General features: G+C 48.2%; 1 protein-coding gene across 1 annotated transcript in view; it reads left to right on the forward strand.

Annotated features, from left to right (window-relative positions):
- Window positions 1–23,728, forward strand: part of DNAH9 (dynein axonemal heavy chain 9) — a gene marked incomplete at both ends in the record, with an annotated part of 208,231 nt that overhangs the window by 82,824 nt on the left and 101,679 nt on the right. The window contains 6 exons of the mRNA XM_082008261.1: window positions 337–499; window positions 2,612–2,735; window positions 4,828–4,970; window positions 7,804–7,965; window positions 9,416–9,649; window positions 18,729–18,989. Coding sequence (XP_081864387.1) covers window positions 337–499; window positions 2,612–2,735; window positions 4,828–4,970; window positions 7,804–7,965; window positions 9,416–9,649; window positions 18,729–18,989 — 1,087 coding nt within the window. The remainder of the gene's footprint in view (window positions 1–336; window positions 500–2,611; window positions 2,736–4,827; window positions 4,971–7,803; window positions 7,966–9,415; window positions 9,650–18,728; window positions 18,990–23,728) is intronic.

The raw sequence follows: 23,728 nt of genomic DNA on the forward strand, positions 1-23,728 counted from the left end.
TTGATGTAATGTGCTTTTTCCTTTGTCCTCCCTGCAAAGGTGTCCAGGCCTTCACCTTAAAATAGTTCTGTCCAGCAGGACAGAACTATTGGCAGGTGGAAGAAAAATTGGACACAGTCTGAATTGCCACCAAACTTTTTTTTTTTTCATCAGCTATGTCCTTTGTATAGGTCTCAGCAGAGATGGGGATTGATTGCTGGCATGTCTCTTAGATTGACATTTTTCATCTCATTCAGAATACAATTTCTTAGTGAATAAAATATGTATTGAAAAGCACTGGGCAGAGAAAAAGAAAAATACTCTTATTAATGAGAGATTTTATATGCTTCAATTTAGTTGCCGCATCAACCGTATCCTGGAGTCCCCCAGAGGAAACGCTCTCCTCGTTGGCGTGGGTGGAAGCGGCAAGCAGAGCCTGACCAGACTGGCAGCCTTCATCAGCTCTCTGGAGGTTTTCCAGATCACTTTGAGGAAAGGGTATGGGATCCCTGACCTGAAGGTAGGTGATTTTTAAGGCAGAGATGGAGGGAAGGAAATAAAAAGCCAAACTTGCCCTGAAAACTGTCTTGTTGCATACTGAACGACACCGTTGTGAAGATACTGAAAAGCCCCAGACATGGTATGGGACTGCAGAGAGGAGCAATGCTTCTCGAAATACCTTGCTGAAGCGTGTCTGCACAGGAGTGTGGACAGACCTGATGTCCTCTGCCAGTCCCCTGTGCTGGCCCGGCCTGAGAGTGCTCCAGCCCAAGGCTTAGTGTCAGTGCTGGGCTCTGCTGATGAACCCAGAGGTGTGGACATCCACTTCATGCTTGTTCAAGGAACCATAAAGGACCAGAAAATTTCTATTTGATTATTATTTCTAATTAAACCAAGATGTAGTAATTAACTCATCTGTGAGCTGTCTGTTGTGGAGTGATTTGGAGATGGAAAAGGAGCAGGAGAGAGGAGGAGGGAGTTCCCAAATCCTATCCAGTTCTTCTGCTGGTATTTTGTCCACTGAGTGGACAGTGGATGGTTCACTATAGAGAATATGTGCCTGTGCTTATATTTATGCACAGGCTAGTGAGCTTAGAAGTTAGAAATCAACGTTTAAAACACTGAAATGTTTTTAAAGTATTTTAGCTGCTGGCGAAATGAGTCTCATTAGAAATGTTGTAAAAATCCCAGTCACAGTAACTTCACTCCATTCTGCCTGGGAGGTGTGATGGCTGAGGAACCCTGCGTTCCTTCCCCATCAGTGGCATGACCTGAGGACCAGTGGTTGTGTACAGGTCGTTTTCATCATGTTACACAAGCCTGTCCCACCATCTGCTGGGTATTTTCAGCTCTTCTCTATGTTTTTCAGCCCCACTCATGGGATTTTCTAGCTCGTACCTGCCTATTTATTGAGGAAGCCATCTTCTCAATACCAGCATTAATAAACTTGTTTTCAAAGCACTTCTTTGATTCTCTGCCTGTAGAGGTGGAAGATAATTTGATGTTCCCTTCACTCTGTACTAATTTTCAAAGAATTTATGAAATATAGAGCAATTTTTTTTTCTCCAATATGGAAGAGCAAGATGGTGACAGATTACCCTGTCTGCCGTTGGCCCCTCCTGCTGTTATAATTGATCTAATCCAAATTTCCAGTGATGAAAGTAACAAATGATTCTTTTGGAAGAAGCTTGCTTGTTTGCTAAATTTATAAGAGAGTTTCTGAAACAGCCATGTGTTCCTTTGGGGTCCTCTGCATGTCTTGTAACCTGCTTGGAGGCACAGGAAAGAAAGGATGGAATTTGAGCTGAATGGTGGTGTTTTCTCTATCTCATGAACAACCTGGATTTCAAAAAGATAGTGTCCTTCATTAGGAGGACACTGTCCCCTTTGAAATGAAACAGCTTTTCCACATGAGCAGCTCTCTGTCAGCATCACTGCACCAAGTAGGAGACTGAAGGGTGAGTCCCTGCGTGCACTCTGGAAGAGAAGGAAGAAATACGCAATTGAAAAAAATCAATGTTTGCAGAAAGCGTTCTTCTCCCTTCCGCACAAACAAAAAAAATGTCTTGCAGGACCTCAGAAAAAAGAAATTAATTTATTCATGCGTACTTGTGAAACCAGAGACATCTACAGCATGGGGATACCAAGGACCAACATTTCCAGTCACTACTGTCTCGCCCAGTCCCTGTCTATGTGACTTCCTGTACCCACAGCCCAGGGTGGAGTGAGCCTTTATGAACTCCCCCAGCCTCCACAACCAGGGATTGCATTGATGTCTTCAGCCACATCCATTGACTTCTAAGTGTTTCAGCCACAGGCATTTCCCTTTGTCTGGTGGTGCTGGGCAGGGCTTTCTTCTAATTTTTGTGTTATAGAGATCTGGGCATTATGTCAAGCCTTACTTAGTAATGTCCTACAATGGTGATAGCAATAGTGTCTCCCCATAACCTGGAAAGCTCAACCATGGAGATGGAGTGCAGTCAAAGTGCAGTTTCATGCTAATTGATTGCAATTGCTTAGTTCTCAGTTAACGGGAAGATTCTGAAATATCCTGCTTGTAGGTGTGGTACCTAGCCCATGCTTTGCAGAATGTAGGTGCAACCCCTAAATCCACTTGCTTTTCAACCTCCAGGCAGACCTGGCAAACCAGTACCTGAAAGCAGGTGTGAAGAACATAGGCACCGTGTTCCTGATGACCGATGTGCAAGTGGCTGATGAGCAGTTCTTGGTGCTGGTGAATGACTTCTTAGCATCAGGTATGTCTCTCATTGCTTTGATTTCTCCTCTCACCCTTTTGAGTGTAGTTTTGCTCATGGTAGCATCTGTAGTTCTAGAGTATGCAGAAGGGCAATATGTGAAGTAAGCTAGAAGATGTGTGGATTAAGCTCTAGAGTAAAAGCAGTGCTAAGGTATCCTTGGTGAGGAACCACTCCATCATCTGGTACATATATTTCTTTCTCTAATGTCTTGTAGCCAGTTTTCCATACTTCATGGTATGCTGCATGTGGTTGTTAAGTGACATGTCTGTTGTGATATTGCAGCTGAGGACAGAGCCAAAGGAATGTATCAACAGATCTATTTTTTTTTTATCTACGAGTTTGATCTATGGATCCTGTGCATCTACACTCTAGTTGCCTAATAAAATAAGGTTATTCCTGGCTAGAAAATTTGACTGGAGTATCTGCGAGCTGATGGATGATGCAAAGACACCAGATGACCATGTCTGTGTGCGTCAACTAGCTGCTTTCCAGTCCTCTTCATTTTTCCTGATGCATTGAAGTTTTTGAGCTGTTGCTTGCTGAAACAATTGCAGTTGACATGCCAATGCTTTCTTTCCCTGCAGAACACGGCACAAGGATGTGCAAATGAGCACTCCCTGTGACGGGTGCACTGCAGTTACAGCCCACATGGGAGTGTGCAGCTGTGTCACTGTGACTGCACTACGTAATCCAGAGTGGGTGTATTTCCCAGATTCCCTGGTAAATCACTGCTACTAGCTGCGTGCCACTTCTTGCCTTATTTGTGAGTTGGGAGTGGGAAGATACCAGCTGGTTCAGGTGACCTCCATGGATGGTGAGGGGTGGAGAGTTGCCAGCACAGGGGAGTGATAGTTTGTGAGTAAATCCAGAGTTGACACACGGGGCTATAAATTGGCCAGATGGTTTCAGCAGCAAACAAGCCCTGCCTGTGATGAATTTGTAACCAGGAGTAAGGACAGGGATTGTTGTGGAAGGTGGTGAGTAGCTCCCCCCACCTCTTACGCGTGGTGTGAACATGAACATCTCATGACCCAAGGTGAAGCTCTGCAGTGTCCTGCAGCAAGGGGCAGGCTAAGCAGCCTGGCTTGAGGATGCTCAGGTCATCTTACGGTGGCTTTGAAAGGTGTTGTGTTTTCCTGTGGTTGCTAGGTGGGAAGCGGGGACAGATCAGAGGTCCTCGCTCGGGGTTGAGGGAGGCAGCATAGAGCCACAGCCAGACCGAGGAAGGGACCGTGACTTCCCATGGCATGAGCCAGCAGCAGCCAGCAGGTGCTGACTGTTGGGTCTGGCTGCTCTCTGCTACCTGCGTCCTTGTTTTTCTTAATTGTTTCACTTCTTATCACCTAAGAAACTAGAACAAAACATGTATTTTAGTCTTTCTTATAAATGAGCAGATTTCTGATTAGTATGTTTTCCTAAGTGATTAGTGTTCATACTGACAGCATCTTGCTCGATAATGATGATTTCAATCAAATCAGAAGCCAGAAAGGAAGTGAATAGGTGATAAATTAAGGAACCACTAAAATAATATTTGTTTGGGTACATTTTTGACAATCAGTTCATAACTATTAACTTCTAAAAGTTTTTAAAAGATTTTTAACTTTTAAAACATTTTGGTGATCTGGGAGTTATTTGACCACTGCTGGAAACGGCATTGAACAGCTGCAGAAATTGTTCATTTAACTAATTCCTTTGCAAAACTAAAATAATTTCATTATCGTGTATAGCATATTAGGTATTTGATTTTTTTTCGGTAATCTAATTAGCACTGTAGATCTGAAAAACAATGGACTTTCTGTACTTTGACTCTATTCTCTGTTTGTTTACCTTGTGCTTTTATAAGAAAGTTTGCTTTCACAGGTGTGTATTTTTTAGCAGAATGATCTTCTGTGCCACTTTGCTGCTGCTGGGGCCTGTGGGCACCTGGCACAATGTTTTTTCTTGAGGAAGGGTCTTCCCCGAGCCTCTGAAGAGGGAGGTAGAAGCTTCACTTTGCTCTAAGACTGCAACAAAATCCAGACCAGTAAACCAAAACTCAAATCCAAACCCAGTAAACCAAAATTTCAGATGATTTCACCTCTTCTCTTAGGTGAAATCCCTGATCTCTTCTCTGACGATGAAGTTGAAAACATCACCAACAGCATGAGGAATGAAGTTAAAGGCCGGGGGCTGGTGGACTCTAGGGAGACTTGCTGGAAGTTTTTTATAGAGCGTGTTCGACGACAGCTGAAGGTGAGACAGAGGCTGGGGGAGCTTGGGTCTTCACCATCAACCTAGGTGCAGGGGCACAGGGTGAAGATGCGTTGGGCTGCCTTGTAGGGTCAGACTGCAGCCCGAAAGGCTTTTCTGCCTGTTCATGATATGAACTGTGATTCTCTCAGCAAGTAGTACTAAAGCAAAGGAAATGCTGCCTGTTGTCAACATTTCTTGGGCTTTAGAAAGCACTATGGGAGTTGAAAATTTTCTCTTTCAAGAGCTGAGCAGGACCAGCCTTTCCATTTTCAGAGACACGCACAGGGCTTTAACTGGGGTGCATCAGGACTTGGTCTTGCTGCTTGGAAAAGTTGCACAGGGGATCAGTCTTCATGTTGTTCATAATACATAGCCAGAAGAATTAAAAAAATGTTACCTTAAAAACAGAGTGCTGGGAACTGAGTGGGACACAACATGCACATAGGATTTCTACCTCTGAAGCCCATATTCCAGCATAGAAAGGCCTTACAAATATGAAACAGTTTCAGGACTTCCCAGGTATGCCCAGCACGTGGAGAAAGTACGGTGCAAAGAGTTAGACTCTTCCAGAAGGTATTTACCCATCTGCAGGACTGCACAGTGCTGCAGTCCCAGAGCAGGGAGTTAGGGTGAGCAATGAGTGAAGACTTGATCTTTGCTTAATGAAAGCATATCCTCCTTCTTACTCACTGCGTGGTTTGTGTTGGTGGGACACATTCACTGAGTGAACAGGGTGGCCTGTTCCATTTTAGATGTAGGTAGATACATGTTTAGGTTGGGAAACAGCTGGACAGTTGATTTTCGAAGGAAAATTTGGGGACCATGCCACAGTATAGATATCCAAGGAGGGGGAATCCAGTCCGCCTCTCTCTCCCAGTGTAGAGGCGAATTTCTGATGAGCTCCGAGGCTGTTTTCTAGCTTTTCTTTCACCTTTGTTCTCTTCTGTCTGGTGTCCCTCCCTAGATATATTCCTGTTAGCTATTGTGGGAAGGGCACACCCCCACTGGAAGGGCAGTGTGAATGTGATTTCCTTGAGGCTGATCCCTTTTCCCTGTCTGCCCTTCTTCTTAACAGCGTTCTAGAGCAGATGGATGGGGTCAGCCTGGAAGTGCTGGTTATTCTCCCCATTGTTTTGTGACAGCATCATGCTCTGTACAGAAAGCTGATTGATCTGTTGGTGGTCCAGGGCATGCTGGACCTCTGGGAGCAGCACAGGAGTGGGGCTTGACCTAATGGAGCATGAGCACCAACACACCTTCTGCCTCAGCGTCTTCAGAGAGAGTAGTATAGGTGCAGAAGGCGGCTTTTGTACATGGATAGCTTCCTGAAGGTTGCCTGGCCCTGAGAGAGCTACATAGAGGTGCCTGAGGCTCATGCTTGAAGGTGTAGGAAGGATTTCTACGTGCCTATCCTCTGCGTGTGAGCATGCAGTGGCCACGTCAGAGGAGAAGAAGCTCTGAGTTCAGCTGCTGCTTCTGAAATGCAAAAGAAAGTGGTTTTGTTACATGCTGGCTTTCGCAGCTTCTGAAAAACAGATCTTAGCTCATGGCGGAGGTGGTGACACCTTATAGAGACGTCTGAGCCGGCAGCAGCCTGTCCTGCGGCACCTGCACGGCTGTGCAGGTACCAGCCAGGGCTGAGTGGGAGAGGGATTATGCATTGAGTGGGATATGCTGCTTCCCAAACTGGCCCTTGCTCAGGTATTGCTACTTCATTGCATGGTGGCAACTTGTCTGTGTCCTTCGTTGTGCCTGATTAGCAGAGCTTGTAAATCCATCCTCAGCGGGCTTGCAGGAAAAGGGCTGTGATGAACCGTGGTGGCAGGTTTTGGTCCTTGGGTCTTGTTTTGCAGTTAAAGCTGGTGGTGGGGCAGTGAAGAGGAAAGGTGCTTTGCCTTGTCTTGGCTTTACACCCTGGGCAAGGGGTTTCCTTCTGGAAAAGGGAGAGCTTGTGCCTTCCTGACTGGAGCTGAGCAGGCTGGCTGTGGGGGGAAGAAGGCTCCCAGCCTGCAGGGAAAGGCAGGTGGACGAGGGGAGGGCGCAGAAGACTGGAGGAAGAAGAAATAGCACAGGGCTGGGAGGATGCTAAGCAGGGGAGTAACTGTGAAGTAACCGGGCTGTACTGTGAAGAGTAATTTCCCAGAGGCCCACGAACGCTGCACAATTTGCTGCAACTCGGACACTTTTAGCAGCTGTTGGACTGAAATAAAGCCTGAAAAGCAAAGGAACTGCTGCGCAAAACTGCAATGAGCAGTGAAAACGCCTTCACAACTGCTTTTATTTCCATTTCGCTTTGTTTTGAGATTTCTCTACTTCAAAAAATTTCTCATCCTGATAAAAGCAGATTTTGAGTTTGAGCCACCTCAATCCTTTTCAATGCTGGCTTTGAGGGAAACAATCCAGGCAGGCCTGTGGTCCTGCCAGGAGATTTTAGATCCATTCACTTTAATTCCTGGTTGCGCCGCTTGAATCTGGATGCCAGTTCCCTGCTGGGTGAACCTTTGTGTCGCTGCTAAAGCAGGGAAGAGTGGTTATATTAAACAGCCATGAAAGCGTGCCAGGCCTCTGCTTTTGACCATAGCAATGCTTAACACCACCGCTTGTCTTTATTGCAGAGAAAAAATGTGTTTACTGCTAGATTATGCCTTTTCCAGGCCAGGCTTGCTGGCCTGAAGTGCAAGGGCTCAGGGATTGGTGTTGCTGTACCCTTAGCTGGTGGCGTGAGATCTTTCTTTGGAAATGGCTGGAAGAGCCCCGGCTGGGCTGCGTGGCTGGAGCCCAGCGCCTGTTCCTGGCCACGTCTTCTCACTGTCTCCTTCCTCGGGCTCTGCAGGTTGCACTGTGTTTTTCACCCGTCGGTAGCAAGCTGCGCATCCGCAGCAGGAAGTTCCCCGCCATCGTCAGCTGCACGGCCATAGACTGGTTCCAGGAGTGGCCGCGGGATGCCCTCGAGTCCGTCAGCCTCCGCTTTCTGCGAGAAACAGAGACTGTGGAGGTGAGCACCTCACCCGCCGGCATCCGGGGGTGCCCGCGCCGTGCTTGGGTTCGAGTTGCCCTGCGGGGTGCAGGCGCTGGCCGGCCCTGGCCACGCGGTGCTGTGGGCAGCCAGGCGTGACCTCGTCCCTCCGTTCAGTGCAAGCTGTGCCTCGCGCAGCGAGGAGGGTGTTGCAGAGGACTCTGCTCACCTTTACTGCTCTCCAGTACTTATCCAGGACGTCTGGGTGACTGTTCAGAGAGGCATTCCTGGTAGCACTGTAATGCGTTAGACTTAATCAAACCATGTTCAGCACAGAGAAGACATGGACCTGTTGGAGAGGGTCCACAAAAAGGACCTGAGGGCTGGAACAGCTCTGCTGGGAGGACAGGTTGAGAGAGCTGGGAGGGTTCAGCCTGGAGCAGAGAAGGCTCCGGGGAGACGCTAGTGCAGCTGCCAGGGCTGAGAGGGGCTTAGAAGAAAGATGGGGACAAATATTTTAGCAGGGCCTGTAGCGATATGACAAGGAGTGATGGTTTTAAACTAAAAGAGGGCAGATTTCAACTAGATGTAAGGAAGAAATTTTTGACAATGAGGGTGGTGAAGCCCTGTCCCAGGTTGCCCAGAGAGGTGGTAGATGCCCCATCCCTGGTAAGATTCAAGGTCAGGTTGGACGGGGCTCTGAGCAACCTGCTCGAGTTGAAGATGTCCCTGCTCACTGCAGAGGGGTTGGACTAGATGGCCTTGAAAGGTCCTTTCCAACCCGAACTATTCTATGATTCCATCCTTGAAATGTGGTCCAGATTTTTCAGAGAGGGGCATGGTCCTTAGCAGAAGTATGGCCATGGACACCATGCTCGTGGGTGTTTGTACACTCACGCCAGTGAAATGACTGCTTTGCTAGCAAGAGAAACAGCTTTACAAATCGGTGCAGAAAATAACCTAATACTTAGGGTTATTGCAGGGAACATAGGCTTTTCACTCCACATGTGTGTCTGAGCGTCTGTAATTCTCAAGGGCAAAAACGGGTCAAGTTCTTATTGATGACAACCTGCTACTAGACTAAAAGAGATTCAGTTCTGTTTATTTAGGTTTTCTGGGCAGGATTTTGGAAGAATGAGGTCTACAATGTTTCTTTTTATGAGCGTGCTCTTTCCCCGTTTGTACAGAAGAAAAGCCCAAATTTATACTTAAAAGGCTGCTATTTTATAGAGCTGAATGCTAGAAAAATTGCTTGGAATAAGATAAAGTATGAGATAAAAAGATATAAAAAGAAGTATAAAGTACACGAGCAGACAAAGTTATTTTAGAGATAACAAATGAAATGGGATCAACTTAGATGTTACATCCTGGATTTTGCTGCAGCAGTATAAAAAGTTAATAAATTCCTTTATATACGGCACAGGTCTGCACTGTATACAGTTGTTCTTGTTTAAAATATTTTCTCCTTGTCTTCTCATCTTACCTTTAGGATTCAGTGAAAGATTCAATAAGCAAATTCATGGCCTATGTCCACACAAGTGTCAACGAGATATCCCGATTGTATCTGAGCAATGAGCGACGGTATAACTACACCACTCCAAAGTCGTTCCTTGAACAAATCAAACTCTATCAGAATTTGCTACTGAAAAAGGGCAAGGATTTAAAAGCAAAAATGGAGCGGCTGGAGAATGGCCTGGAGAAGCTCAACAGCACGTCTGCTCAGGTAAGCAAACCCTTTGGTGCTAAAAGCTGATGGTTTTCCTTGTTTCTCTGTTAGAGACATCTCTGCATCCTGGTTTGAAGGAGAACTTTACAGGTTGAAACTGTGCAGGGTGTAAAATTTGTGTTAGATCCTGGCTCTGGTCTGGCTTGAACTGGTTCCTAGAGGAGCAGAGCTATGTTCTGTACTGGAGAGGAGAAGGGAGGAGGTGTGTGTCCCGTCTCTGCTGTTTGAGTGGTGCTAATCCCAAATGAAAGATCACAGTAAGTGAGATGAGATAGGGAGCCAGCTGGATGTGTACGTCTTTTAATGATTATATTTCAGCTGTGGTGACAATACAGCTTATAAAATACAGGAAGATCAGTGATTTTTGGAGTTGGCATCCAGGAAATCTACAAAGACTTCAGCAAGAATCCTCTCTTTCAAACTAAATAGAGCATCCTTTTAAATAAGACTGATGTTAATTTTTCCTTGCATTATGCAATCCTTCTTTAAGGAAGACTAATGCATGTCTGAAATGTACATTACCCATCCCAAAATTACCCTGCTAAAGAGCAGCACTGGCACTCTTCTGTGGTAAAGACTAGATGTTGTTCTGAGTATTTCACAAACATCTCTGCAGTGACTCAAACTGCATTTCAGAGATTTGCTGTCTACATCTGTTGCCAAACTCCCGTTTTTCTCTCCATTTCATTTTTTATTAACTCTTACAAATGTTCACTTACAAGCTTCTACTGTGGCAAATGGGCCTCTCCTGAAGCGGCTCCAAAGAAATGCAGGGGGTTGATGTGAATGAAGGACTAGCAGGTTCAACCCCTTCCATATATATGCTCTGGATAATGCTGGTGGCATAAATCACGTCTGTCACGCTCAATAGGATCCATGCCTTACTAGAGGGTGATGTATGGGCTTTATTAGTGCCTCTCAACTCAGATAATCTACATTTCACTTCAAACAGTTGCTTTCTTCGTGGTGCAGGACAGGTCTTTGAGGACACAGGAGAGGAGTGGGAATGTTTCATGCCCCCTTTGCAGGTTTTAGCATCTCCTTTGAAAGGATGCAACTGAGGCTGAACAGCTGGAAGCAGAGAGCACCCATCATGACCAGTGAAGCCAACCAGAGCCATAAGTACTTGCCCTCACTGCAAAGCAGATCTTACATCTACCTTACCTACGGAGGCAAATAATTTTGCTGATCTGTGGGTTGCTGCTGTTTTTGATGATGCCCCAGTGGTGGACAAGATGAGTTACGTCTACTTTTTGTTGGGAGCAACTAATATAAAACTAACCTTTAGAGAGAAAACAAGTCCCTGTAGTGTCAGTCAAACATGGGGACTCTTCTGTATTCTTCAGGCATATCTTCATGTGTTGGCAAAGGTTCTCTGATGAGCCACGACCCAGGTGCTGAGCAGTGGTGAGGGACTGGGGAGGAGATGAGAAGGCACAACATCTGTGGGTCTTGCAGGGTATGCTATTGCAAGAATGCAGAGTTCATATCTGGTTGGAGTAAGGCTGGGGTGAGAAGTGCCTGTCTGTGGAGTTGATTAAGACACAGAGCAGTGAGGACAAATATGTCAAATTTGAGTCTAAAATTAACACTGGGGGCCTTAAATTAAACATCTAATTTATCAGATGTGTGCAGTAGTCAAAACTGCTGTTGATTTGAAACAAGTCTGGATATTTAGAAGTATTGGAAATCATACCAGAACATTCAGTCTTGAATATGGATTTAAATGTCTGACATTTACATTCACCCATAGAAATGGTTGGTCTTGGTGCTGAGGATGTGACAAGACTTCTGTCCCACTTGGGTGTGTCATCTCCAGGTTGTGTTCATGGCACTTGGAAGTGGTATGCTGTGGGTTTTTTTATTTTCAAAGCAAAGGAGGAGGATTTTGATATCTGGGTATGACGACCTCGATGTGCCTTAGGCCTGAGGACTAGTACTCCCATCATCAGCATTCTCTAGGACCCTAACTTCTTGAATGCTGTGACAAATTAATTTTAAGTTTTATGTATTTCTATAGACTGTTCAGCATGGCCTCAGCGGGGGCGGGGGGAGTGGGGAGCTGTTGTGCAAGTAGTTGCAGGGTACTCTTTGACTTAGCCATTCCAGTTTCAAAATAACCTCTTCCCATCCTTTTTGTTTTCTCCCCCCTGCCCCGCTCTCTTTTTTTTCTTTTGAGATTTGGACATCTTGATATCGTTAATCAATTTTTCTCCTAAAGAAATGTTTCCATTAGCTTACATGCCTAACCATCTTTCCCTGAAGACGGTGGCTGTCCTCAGTACTCAGAAAAGCAGAAGCCAGCTTCCACTTATTAGGACATAATAGAGTTTGGAAGATGTATGGGATGAGTCATTTGTTTTTCAGAGTGATGTTCGCTATGAAGAGGTCAGTGCTCTGTTCAGAGCTCGTTGCTGAGTAATTTTTAGGATGACACTGGTTAATATTGCATCACTGGATTCCAGATTCAAGTCTTGCTTGCTCTATCAATTAATCGCTGACCTTTATGATATATTTTGTGTTCTCAAAACAAGGCAGGGACAATCAGATAAAATGAGTCTTCTGGGAGCTTGCCCTACAGGTTTTCTACTCTTTAATAATTCTTATTCTTTCCTCTGCTGGTAGGAAAGCACTTCTTCCTTCCCTGTTGGAGTCACAGTACATTACCCTTGAATCTCTCGTTTGCTTTGCTCTTCCCCTTTCTACCTCACATTACTAATCCCTTATCAGATTGTCCTGGACTCAGTAAGCTGCTCACAGGTTTTTCACATTTCTTAGCACTGTTTGGGACCAAGTACTGACCTTTTCATGGCCAGTACTGGTATTCCATATGCTAAGGCACATGCTGGATCTGTCTGCTCACACTTCAATCTGGTTAACAGTGTTCTGTCTTCTCTTTGGCATGGTGGTCTACTGTGATTTCTTTGTACTCTTATTCTCTTGTAGTTCTTCCTTTCTACTGCTTACCAGCCACGTGTTACCCAAAAGGCATCTTTTGCTTTCACCAGTGTTGGCAGATGCTGGAGAAGTCAGTGGCGTTTGTCTCACCTCCCTTGGAGGTTGTAATGACTCTTCCGTGATGTGTTTGGATCGTAATTATAAAGCCATGTGTCTGTGGCTGCTCCACAGCACAGCAGGGTCCAATGTGCTGGCAAGAAGCAAGCAGGACAGGTCACTGCAGCACCCTAAACTCCCCGCAGCTGGACAGGGGAGAGAAAGTACAACGAGAAGCTACAGGCCCTGTTAAAAGGTCTGCCCCATCTTTCTTCTAAGCCCCTCTCAGCCGTGGCAGCTGCAGGAAGGTCTCCCCGGAGCCTTCTCTGCTCCAGGCTGAGCCCCCCCAGCTCTCCCAGCCGGTCCTCCCAGCAGAGCTGTTCCAGCCCTCGGAGCATTGCTGGGGCCTCCTCTGGCCCCGCTCCAGCAGATCCATGTCTCTCCTGTGCTGAGGGCTCCAGAGCTGGATGCAGCACTGCAGTGGGGTCTCCCCAGAGCGGGGCAGAGGGGCAGAATCCCCTCCCTCGCCCTGCTGGCCACGCTGATTTGGGGGCAGCCCAGGACACGGTTGGCCTTCTGGGCTGGCACATTGCTGTCTCATGTCCAGCTTTTCACCCACCAGTACCCCCAATTCCTTCTCCCTGGGGCTGCTCTCCATCCCTTCATCCCCCAGCCTGTGCTGATACCGGGGATTGCCCCGACCCAGGGGCAGGACCCTGCACTTGGCCTTGTTGAACCTCATAAGGTTCACACGGGCCCATTCCTCGAGCTTGTGCAGGTCCCTCTAGATGGCATCCTGTCCCTCAGGCGTGTCAGCCCCATCACTCAGCTTGGTGTCATCTGGGAACTTGCTGCAGGTGTCTATCCCACTGTCTATGTCATTGATGAAAATACTAAAGAGTACTGGTCCCAACACGGACCCTTGAGGGACAAGGCTTGGCACCGATCTCCATCTGGACACTGAGCTGTTGACCACCACCCTTTAAATGTGACCATCCAACCAATTACTCGTCCACCCAACAGTCCACCCACCAAATCCATCTCTCTCCAATTTAGAGAGAAGGATGTTGTGGGGGACAGTGTCAAAGGCCTTACAGAAGTCCAGATAGGTGACATCGGTAGCTCTTCCCTTGTCCACTGATGTGGTCACTCCGTCACAGAAGGCCACTCGGTTGGTCAGGCAGGACTTGCCCTTGGTGAAGCCATGCTGGCTGTCTCCAATCACCTCCTTGTCCTCCATGTGCCTTAGCACAGCTTCTAGGAGGATCTGTTCCATGGTCTTCCTAGGCACAGAGGTGAGGCTGACGAGTCGGTAGTTCCCAGGGTCCTCTTTGCTTCCCTTTTTAAAGATGGGTGTAGTGTTTCCCTTTTTCCAGTCTGCAGGGACTTCACCTGACTGCCAGGACTTTTCAAGTATGATGGAGAGTGGCTTGGCAACTACATCAGCCAACTCCCTCAGGACTCTGCGATGCTTCTCATCAGGTCCCATAGACTTGTGCACGTTCAGGTTCCTCAGGTGGTCACGAATCTGATCTTCTCTTACAGTGGGAGAAACTTTGCTCCTCTAGTCCCCGTCTTGCAGGCATCAAGGGCGGGGGGTTGCTTTCTTTGACTTTCCTTTTCTGGCTGACACACCCGTAGAAGCCCTGCTTATTATTATTTGCATCCCTTGCCAAGTTCATCTCCATCTGTGCCTTGGCTCTCCTGACGCCATCCCTACATAACCGGGCAGTGTCCCTGTACTCATCCCATGATCCCTGTCCCTGCTTCCCCTGCCTGTGCATTCCCTTCTTGCCCTTTAGTTTGCCCAGCAGGTCTCCACTCAGCCATGCTGGTCTCTTGCCTTCCTTTCCTGATTTCTTACACCTTGGGATCAAGAGCTCTTGTGCTCTGTGGAAAGTATCCTTAAAGATCTGCCAGCTCCGTTCTACTCCCTTGTACCCAAGGGCAGTTTCCCAGGGGGTCCTACTGACTAACTGCCTGAAAAGCTGGAATTTTGCTTTCCTAAACTTCAGGGTCCTGACTTCACTCTTTGCCTGCCCCATATCCCTCAGGACTGCGAACTCCACCAGTGCATGATCACTGCAGCCCACGCTGCCTCCAAGCTTCATCTCACCAATTATCTCCCACGCACTGGTGACCAACAGGTCCAGTATGGCATCCCCTCTAGTAGAGCTGTCTGCTACCTGGCTTAGGAAGTTATCCTCCATGCACTCCAGGAGCTCCTGGATTACCTACTGCCTGCTGCGCTACTTTCCCAGCAGATGTCGGGGTGCTTGAAGTCCCCCAGCAAGATGAGAGCCTGTGAGCATGATGCCTCCTGTAGCTGGAGTGAGGAGGCTTCATCAATAGACTCCCTTTGATTGGGTGGCCTGTAGTAGACACCAACCACAAGGTTCCCTTTGTTGCCTCAGCCTCTGGTTCTTACCCATAAGCTTCTGATCTGCTCATGGCTATTCTTCAGAGACAGGTCTTCACACTCTATCCATTTCTTGATGTAGAAGGCAACACCTCCACCCTTCCTTCCTCATCTGTCCCTTCTGAACAGCCTGTAGCCATCGACAGCCACACTCCAGTTGTAGGATTTGTCCCATCAAGTTTCAGTAATGACGACCAGGTCATAGCTTTCTAGCATCACGGTGTCTTCCAGCTCCTCCTGTTCGTTGCCCGTGCTGTGTGCATTGGTGTAGAGGCACTTCAGCTGGGCTGAAATTTTTGCCAGGGGAGATCGTGAACATAGTCCCCCACTACCACAAATTATGCAGCTCAGTTTCCAGCATTTGGGGAAATCGCAGGGGTCAGCACACTCGGAGTGCCCAGGATGAGCCTCGCCCTGGGAGAACTACCTGCCTGGTCATGGTGTCTCCCTGCCAGGTAAGTATGGTAAGTCATCACCTCTTACTTGTTTCCATCGGTCTTCATCCTCACCATCTGAGGACCAGCTCCAGGGAACAGGTATTGTATGACATGATAATATTTTCCATGCTATTCTCCTTTTGTATCATGGTGTTTTTCACGTGATGTTTTTGCATCATGACGTTACCTGGGGTATTGTTGATAGCCCTGACCTCTGTGAAGCTGATCCAGGAATGACCAGGGAAGAGCAACCTGGAAATACACTCAAAGGATGGTGGATGGCCCTGCCCTGCTCTGATCTGAATGGTTTATAACACTGCTGGTTTTCATAGGGTGGACTTGGAGTGTGGGGCATGTCAGCTGGAGGAGGGAGACTGTGTGACTGTTGGAGAAGTTCTGGGTTGTGAGAGGGCAGAAGATGGGAGCTGTGCCGAGAAGGTTTTCTGCACACCTTGAGAAAATAGATGTTAGTGGTGGTCAGGCTTGGCCACCTCTGGGTTTTGGAACGTCTGGGTTTAATAGCTGGAAATATGACAAGCATCTGGGTTTTCCAAAGAAACAGAAAATAGCTCTGTGTGCAAGCTGCCATCCTTTTTGGATGAAAGGTCCTTTTTGGATGTGAGTGAGGGGAAGTTTGAGTAGCTTTTGTAACCATGACATTTGTAGACAGATGAGAACTTTTCATGCCGTTATTCCTAACGGTGCTCTGCCAGGGATGTCTCCATGGGTAATTGATGGGAGCACATTTAAGGTTTCTGCTGTGCCTGTGCCTTCTTGAAGGCGGTGGCGTGAGGCCTCCCTGCTCACTGGTGTCTCATCAGGCGTTTTTATGTCTGGGCATTAGGATGTGTGGGAAGGGAGGAGAAATGGATGTGACAGACTGGTTTTGCTGGGGATGTCAGTCTAGCATTAAGGGAAACTTGTTTGCTGTGCTGAGGGTGTGAAACTGGTGGAGTGAAGTTCATAAATCTGCATTCCCTGTGCCACCCCCAGGACACCTCTAAAGACAGTGAATTTGGTTATTTAGGTGTAGCTTCTGTTTCTCTCTTTCCACTGCACAAACACTATTAAATTGTCCCTGCTCAACTGTGAACTTTAGCCTCGCTGGGGAAGCACGATTGTTTCCTTAGATAGGTAAGGGGGGCTGGAGGTCAGTGTATGTCCCCTGTATGTGGTGAGGACTGTTAGCAGAGGGTCCAGCAGAGCTTCAGGGTACACATCACAGCTCCGACTTCGATCATTTCCACTGGGAATTTAACATGTAACCCAAGCCCAGCTGGGCAGGGGTCTTCACAGTAACATACACTTTTGGGCTTCTTTGAAGCAAAGCCCTAACTGAATTTCTTGCATTTTTTAAATCCTGACAACGTTATAGCAAATCATTTACCCTTCCATTATTAGACATGCTTGGCTGAAAGCAGGTTTTGTCAGAGCATTTTCTGCTCTCATGGGCTGCGCTGAAGGCTGAGTTTACCTCTGCTCATTTTGTAGAGCTGTTGAGTGCTAGTGGCTTTTTAATCCCTTGTTTGTTTTGTCGTGGTCGTGTAAACCCCTAAAGCTAGCATTCATATATGTATCCAGCACATGATTACTGATTTTTGGGCAGAAGGTCACAAGCCATATCTGCCATCAGCAAAGCCTCCCACTTTCATTTCCTGCAATCCCTGAAGACGTGGAGCTGAACAAGAAGCTGCTGCTGATTTTGCCGACTGAAGGGATTATGTGCTCCTATGAGCCCAGAGTCATTTGGATTTACAGTCATGTCTTTGTCCTGGTGCAAACAGCATTGTAGTGCCGGGCAGCAGGAAATGACAACGGATGAAGGGCACAAAGGGACTCCTAAGAAACCGGTCTCCACTTGAAGCTGATGCTGAACGTCAATAGCTTCAGTTTCTATGATTGCAAATTGTGCTCTCTCTTCTGGTATTGAAATGGAATTATCAACAAAAGCAAGTGTCTGACTGCCCTTCTAGTAAGTATTTTTACATAGGTAAAGACGTACCCCAGGAGCGCTAAGCAATCCTTTATAAGCTTGATGGCAGGGCAGTGAAAAACTCTGCTGTCTGCACAGAGCCTGTGTAAATTCATTGAAATGGGTGCTTTTTTTCTGTCTCCAAGTAAGAGCTGGTGCAAGCAGCCCTGCTGTGCAGGTGCTTCAGCCCGTTGCTGGAGAGGGCTCCTACCTTGCTGGGTGTGAGCAGCTGCTTGGTGGAGCAGTGTGTTGGGAGCTGCCACCACTGCCGTGCCTCTTGTCTACCAGCTGAACGGGAGATCCCTCCGCAAGCTCATTTGACATCGCTTTTTAAAGCTCCTTGAGGCTGGGACCTCTGACAAGGGCTGTACCTGTCAGCAGAGCCCAATCGTAATCTTTCTGGTGTGTAAAGTGCCCTTCCCATCACAAGTCCATAGGACCTGGTGGTTGCAAGGGAACTGATGGGGTGCTGTCCTGCCCTGTCTCTGCGGGTGGGTGAGAGGCAGGGCATGCCTGGGCAAGCAGGCGCTTCCTGGTGTGCAGCTCCTCCTCAAAACCTGCACGCGGCAAAATAGCGCATGCTCTGTTCTGTAGGTGTTGAGGTTGAGAAGAGAAAGTGTAGCTGAATTGTAGCATGTCATCTCCACTGCAAAACACACGCATGCCTCCTTTACAGGGGACGTGACATGACATCAGATCTCGTGCTTAAAGATGGGTGAAAGCTGGATGTGCTTGGCTTTATAATGAGAGCAGCTTGCTGCAAATTCCTGGCCCATGGTGAGACTCCTGGGTTGTACAAAAATAATCCCAGGAATACCTGAATTGGAAGCTTCCACCCGCTTCCCATTAGATCCTGCTCAAACCATCGCTCGCGCTGCCCTGGCACCTCTGTCCAGTTTCCAAGCAGATGCAGTGAGCCGGGGTGGGATGACCTCCTCCACCGCTCATCCTGCTGGTGTTGGTTTCTCCCGTGATGGGTTCTTCGCTGCTGGCAGGCTGCTCCAGCATGTGCACCATCTGCACAGGCTCTCTGACCCTGCCCCAAGCAACCGTGAGCAAAGGAGAGTGGCAGCATCCTGCTAACACCTGAAATACTGCTTTTCTAGGCTACCAGGGCATTGCTTGCTTTACACATGGGCTCTCCATCATTTTGCGTACTGTTCAGCCCCATGCGAGTGTGAGCCTGTGCTGCTGGGCAGGGTGGGGAGCAGGGTGGTGAGTGTCCATGCTCCTGCATGTGTTTCTTCCCTCTAGGTGGATGAGCTGAAGGCCAAGCTGGCAGCTCAAGAAGTGGAGCTGAAGCAGAAGAATGATGATGCTGACAAGCTGATCCAGGTGGTTGGGGTGGAGACGGAGAAAGTGAGCAGGGAAAAGGCAATCGCCGATGAAGAAGAACAGAAAGTGGCACTTATCACCCAGGAGGTCGAGCAGAAACAGAAGGACTGCGAGGAGGACCTGGCCAAAGCTGAGCCTGCCCTGGCAGCTGCCCAGGCCGCTCTGAACACTCTCAACAAGGTAGGGTGAAGATCCCCCCATCTCTCCTCTGCGTTGGGGGGGGCAGTGTCATCTGATGGCCCAAGTGTTTGCTCTAGCTTCTTCCCAGGTGGTGCATACTTGGTCCCTAGTGTAACTCGGAGCAGCCACAAGTCTGCACCAAGCTACCCTTTACTCATGGCCATGGAGAGATGGAGGAACTGGAGGTGGGTGCTTCGTCTGCACCTCTTCTCCACTGTTGCCTGGCTCCACTAGTCCTTGTCCTGTCCCAGAAGGAATGGGAGGTCATCTTACTGTCACCCTCCTTCAGGACTCAAGAAAGAGTGTCTCAGAGGGATCACCAGTTCTGTACCTCCGTCTTACTGTCCGGGCACTGTCTCTGGCTCAGACCTCTCTACTAGCATAGAGGAGGACATGCAGAATGGAGGGCTGGGGTCCAGGGCAGGGGCACAGGACAGATCTTGCTCCAGACTTTTCTGAGACTGTTACCCCTGAGCTGTGGGGAATGAAGCTGTAGGAGGGGAAACAGGAGAGGCTGCCGGTGCTCTCAGGATGACTGGTTGCCAGCTGTCCTGAGGTTCTTGCGGCGAGGAGCACTGTGCCCTTAGCTGGTCATGGCAGAGATGTGGGAGGTGTTGTGGGACAGGCAGGGTGAAGCCTGAGCACCCCTTTGTCTCAATGAGTGACAGTATTGATGCTGTTTGTATGGGGTATTGCTGTGCAAGTGCACAATCAGCACAGCAGGAGCTGAGAACACCCCAAAATAACAACAAGGCTGATTTTACACCCAGCTACTCTGTAAGCGTTTTCCCCCAGTGGTATAGCTGGTGCTGAGAACGTTGCACAGGCAGATCTTGTGTGAGCCCCGCAGACCAGTGTTTGCTGGCAGTTTGTGGCTGCAACTGGCAGTGAACATGGGCACCCTCCAAGTTCCCGCTTCACAGAATCATTAAGGTTGGAAAAGACCTTTAAGATCATCAAGAGTAACCATCAACCCAACACCACCGTACCCACTAAACCATGTCCCCAAGTGCCACGTCTACAGGTTTTTTGAACACCTCCAGGGATGGTGACTCCATCACCTCCCTGGGCAGCCTGTGCCAATGCTTGACCACTGTCCTGGTTTCAGCCAGGGTAGAGTTAATTTTCTTCACAGAAGCTAGTGTGAAGCTGTGTTTTGGATTTGGGATGAGAAAATGTTGATAACGTGCTGATGTTTTGAGTTGTTGCTAAGTAGTTGAGGACAGTCCAGCTTCTTGTGCTGGCCTGCTAACAAGAAGGCTGAGGGTGCACAGGGAGCTGGGAGGGGACACAGCCAGGACAGCTGACCCAGGCTGGCCAAAGAGATATTCCATAGCCTATGACATCATGCTCAGTATATAAATCTGGGATGAAGAAGAAGGAAGGGGTGGAGGGATGTTCGGAGTGATGGCATCTGTCTTCCCCAGAAACCATTACGCGTGATGGAGCCCTGCTTCTCTGGAGATGGCTGAACCCCTGCTTGCCCATGGAGAGTAGTGAATGAATTCCTTGCTTTGCTTCGCTTGTGTGTGCGGCTTTTGCTTTAGCTATTAAGCTGTCTTTATCTCAACCCATGAGTTTCCTCACTTTTACTCTTCCAATTCTCTCCTCCATCCCACCGTGGGGGAGTGAGCAAGTGGCTGCGTGGTGCTTAGTTGCCAGCTGGGCCTAAACCACGACAACCACTCTTTCAGTAAAGAAACTTTTCCTAATATCCAGTCTAAACCTCCCCTCGTGCAACTTGAGGCCATTTCCTTGACCCATCTCCTGCTTTAGAAAGGGATCTGCGATGGGAAGGCTCACGTCCCCCTCCGAGTCTGCATCACAGTGGGGCAGTGTCTTCCTGTAGCCCATGGCAAATGTCTTTTTTTCTTGGCTGAGGGGGAAGACAAGGTGGCAGAAGAAGGAGCAGAGATACAAAGGTGCAATAGGGAGAGCTGGTGATTTCTTGGGCTCTTGGCATCTTCCCTTCACGTGTTCCCTGCTATTGTAGGGACAAAACATTGTGGCCTGGGGGTTTGAACTGATCTTCTCCAGCCATATTGGGGTTGGATTTGATTTGTCCTCTATTTGTCTAAGATTTTACTCAGACCTTGTTAAGTGTGATGCTCAATGTGTGATCCACACGGCTTGGCTCCAGAGGTGCACTCGTGGGGTGGCTTTTGGTTTGACACAATAAGAAGCACTCAACACAGAAGTCTCCTTCCATGTTTGGGTTTATCCAGTGCCAGGGCTTCTGAGGTGGGGAGAGGACCTACTCCTCAGCAGTGTCTTTGGGCTGTGCAGGACACTGTTGTGGGCGGTGGGTAGTTAGGTACCGAGCATGGGGTGACCTTGCAGTAGATCCGTACATTACTGTGGACAAGGTGACTCCGAAGGAATATGCCACTTGGGAAATGTATAACCAGGAGACAGTCTCCTGCAGTCAGAGCAGTCTTTAAGTGATTGGTTTAGGGAAGGCTTTTGGCACCTTGGAAGGTTTTTCCTTCAAGGCTGCACCAGGAGTTCATATCTGGAGTCTGACACTTTGAGATGTGCCCCAGAGACATGTATCTGCAATTTATCTTGGTCTGCAGTTCACGCAGCATCCTGGAACAGCAAACTCCCGCTGTGCCCAGGGCAGAGCAGTGGCCACGTACCAGATACAGCTAGAAAATCAGAGTTATTCCCACGGTCACAGCAAGGCATGGCTCAACCATGCCTCAAACCGTGGCTCAATCCTAGGCCTGTTGGGGGAGATGAAAGCAACTTGAAGTCATCAGGAATGAGTTTTCTGTTTGATTAGCTTTCAGGAAACATGTGGCTTTGCTGCAAGGATGTGTTGCTTTGTGCCTTGTTCCTGGAAGGGAAAGGACTGTACAAAGGGAAAACATTTGCCTCTTCATTAGTTTTGGTTTTGTGCTGGAGCTGTAGAATATCTCATTAGGCGAAGATTAGGGAGGTGCTGGGATTTTCTCTAGGGACTTGTAAAGCGGCAATAGCAGAGCACTGGAAGGCATGGTCTCCCTTACCTTCTGACTGAAAACGCATCAGAGAGCTTGACCTGCTTGCTGACATGAATAATCAGCAATACTTATGTGTGTATATATAGTTTCTCCCCAATTATCTAAGTTGTCTTACTTGGACAGCACTGTTACATGGAACATTAATAGGAAAAACAGTGAGAAAAGCTGTTGAGTAGAATGCGGCAATAAATATATATAGTCAGCTACCAAGGAGCTCAGTAAGTATGTGGATACCCGGAGTCCGTGGATCCATGGACATTTCTGTGCTGGTGTCACCTGCTAGTTTGAAAGAAGAGCTGCCATGTCAGTTTGGACCTGTATCTTTTGCAGATAGGCTGTGTGGAGAGGGAAGCAGCAGGGCATGCCTTTGCACTGATCCCAGGCGAAGGATGCGTGAGGCTGGCCAGCAGACAGCCGGTTGCCCTTGGCAGGAGGAGTTTTGTGAAAAGCCCGACTTGCCTGCATGGGACAGCTGAGCCGTGTGTGTCCACCATGGCTGCGCGGGAGCCGGGCTGGCACCTGGGCTGCCCCGGGCTTTATGTGGAGGCCATCTGAGGTCCAGACAAGAAAATGGGCCAGGGAGGGCTTTTGCCATTTCCAGGATCAACAGGGCACTAACCCAAGGGATCAGCCATTCAGGGCAAGTCAGAGATCCCACATGAGGTTTGCAGCCGGCGAGGAGCAGGGCTGCGTCATGGAGGAGCGCGAGCAGAGAGGAGGAGCGTTAGGCAGCCGTGGGTGGACCTGTTGCTCCCAGAGGGATGGAGCCGTCGGGGCACAGCAAGGCAGGGGTGCCAGTTAGCCTCCCCGTGGGCATCCGCAGCAGCGGCAGCCCACCCGAATTCCCCAGGGCTGCGTGGCAGGTGACTCGTGCAGTGGGGCCGTGCTGCTGCCGGAGGCACTGCCGTGCTGCCGTGCGCTCACGCAGCCCCACGAGTTTCCAGCCGGATGGTTTCCCATCCCCTCCTCCCTCACTGCTCACTGCAAAGCAGTCTTGTGTTGGGTAAAGAAGGCCTTAGCCCCATCAAACCAAAATCTCTTGTCATTCATTGCCGTAATCAGAGCAGCCGCTGTTCACAAGACACTTCCCAAGCGATGGTAGTTATGAGAAAGAAGCGTGTTATGTTTTTTGGTACGCAAATTATTCCAGCAAAACTGAAAATCCTTAACCTGTTCAGTGAGTGATCGGGTGAAGGTGGCCACGCCATGCGTGTTACCTCCTCATCGGACACAACTTAAAACCAACTTGATTTCAGCGCTTTTATTTTTGGTGGAGGGATTAACTTTGCGTTACTTTAAATAATCCCCTTCGATGCCTTCAAAACCATCCGTAGCCATGCTGCTCTCTGGACGGGCAGCCCACCGCAGCCAGCCTTCGTCAGGATTTCTCTCTCTGACGGTTTAAACTTTCCTTTTCCTTTTTCCCGTTTGAGCTGGGAAGCCACCGCAGGCTGGGCTTGTGTCCCCTGCTTTAGCGTTAATGCCTTCTGCAGGGTTCGGTGGCAGTGTGAGCGCCCGAGGCAAACTGAGAGGCTATCTAAAGTGTTAAAAACACGTAAGTATATACCTCTATCAGATAATTATATATATAATATACAAAATATACATTCTATATATAATATAGTATGTATAGAATATATAATCTATAGAATACATAAAATAATTGAGGTAATTATTATATGAACCATGATGAATGACATGTGGGTTATGACAGACCCAGCACAGAGCACCTGC

The sequence above is a fragment of the Phaethon aethereus genome (assembly GCF_964289735.1).
Source record: "Phaethon aethereus genome assembly, chromosome: 18".
NCBI classification, from domain to species: Eukaryota; Metazoa; Chordata; class Aves; order Phaethontiformes; family Phaethontidae; genus Phaethon; species Phaethon aethereus.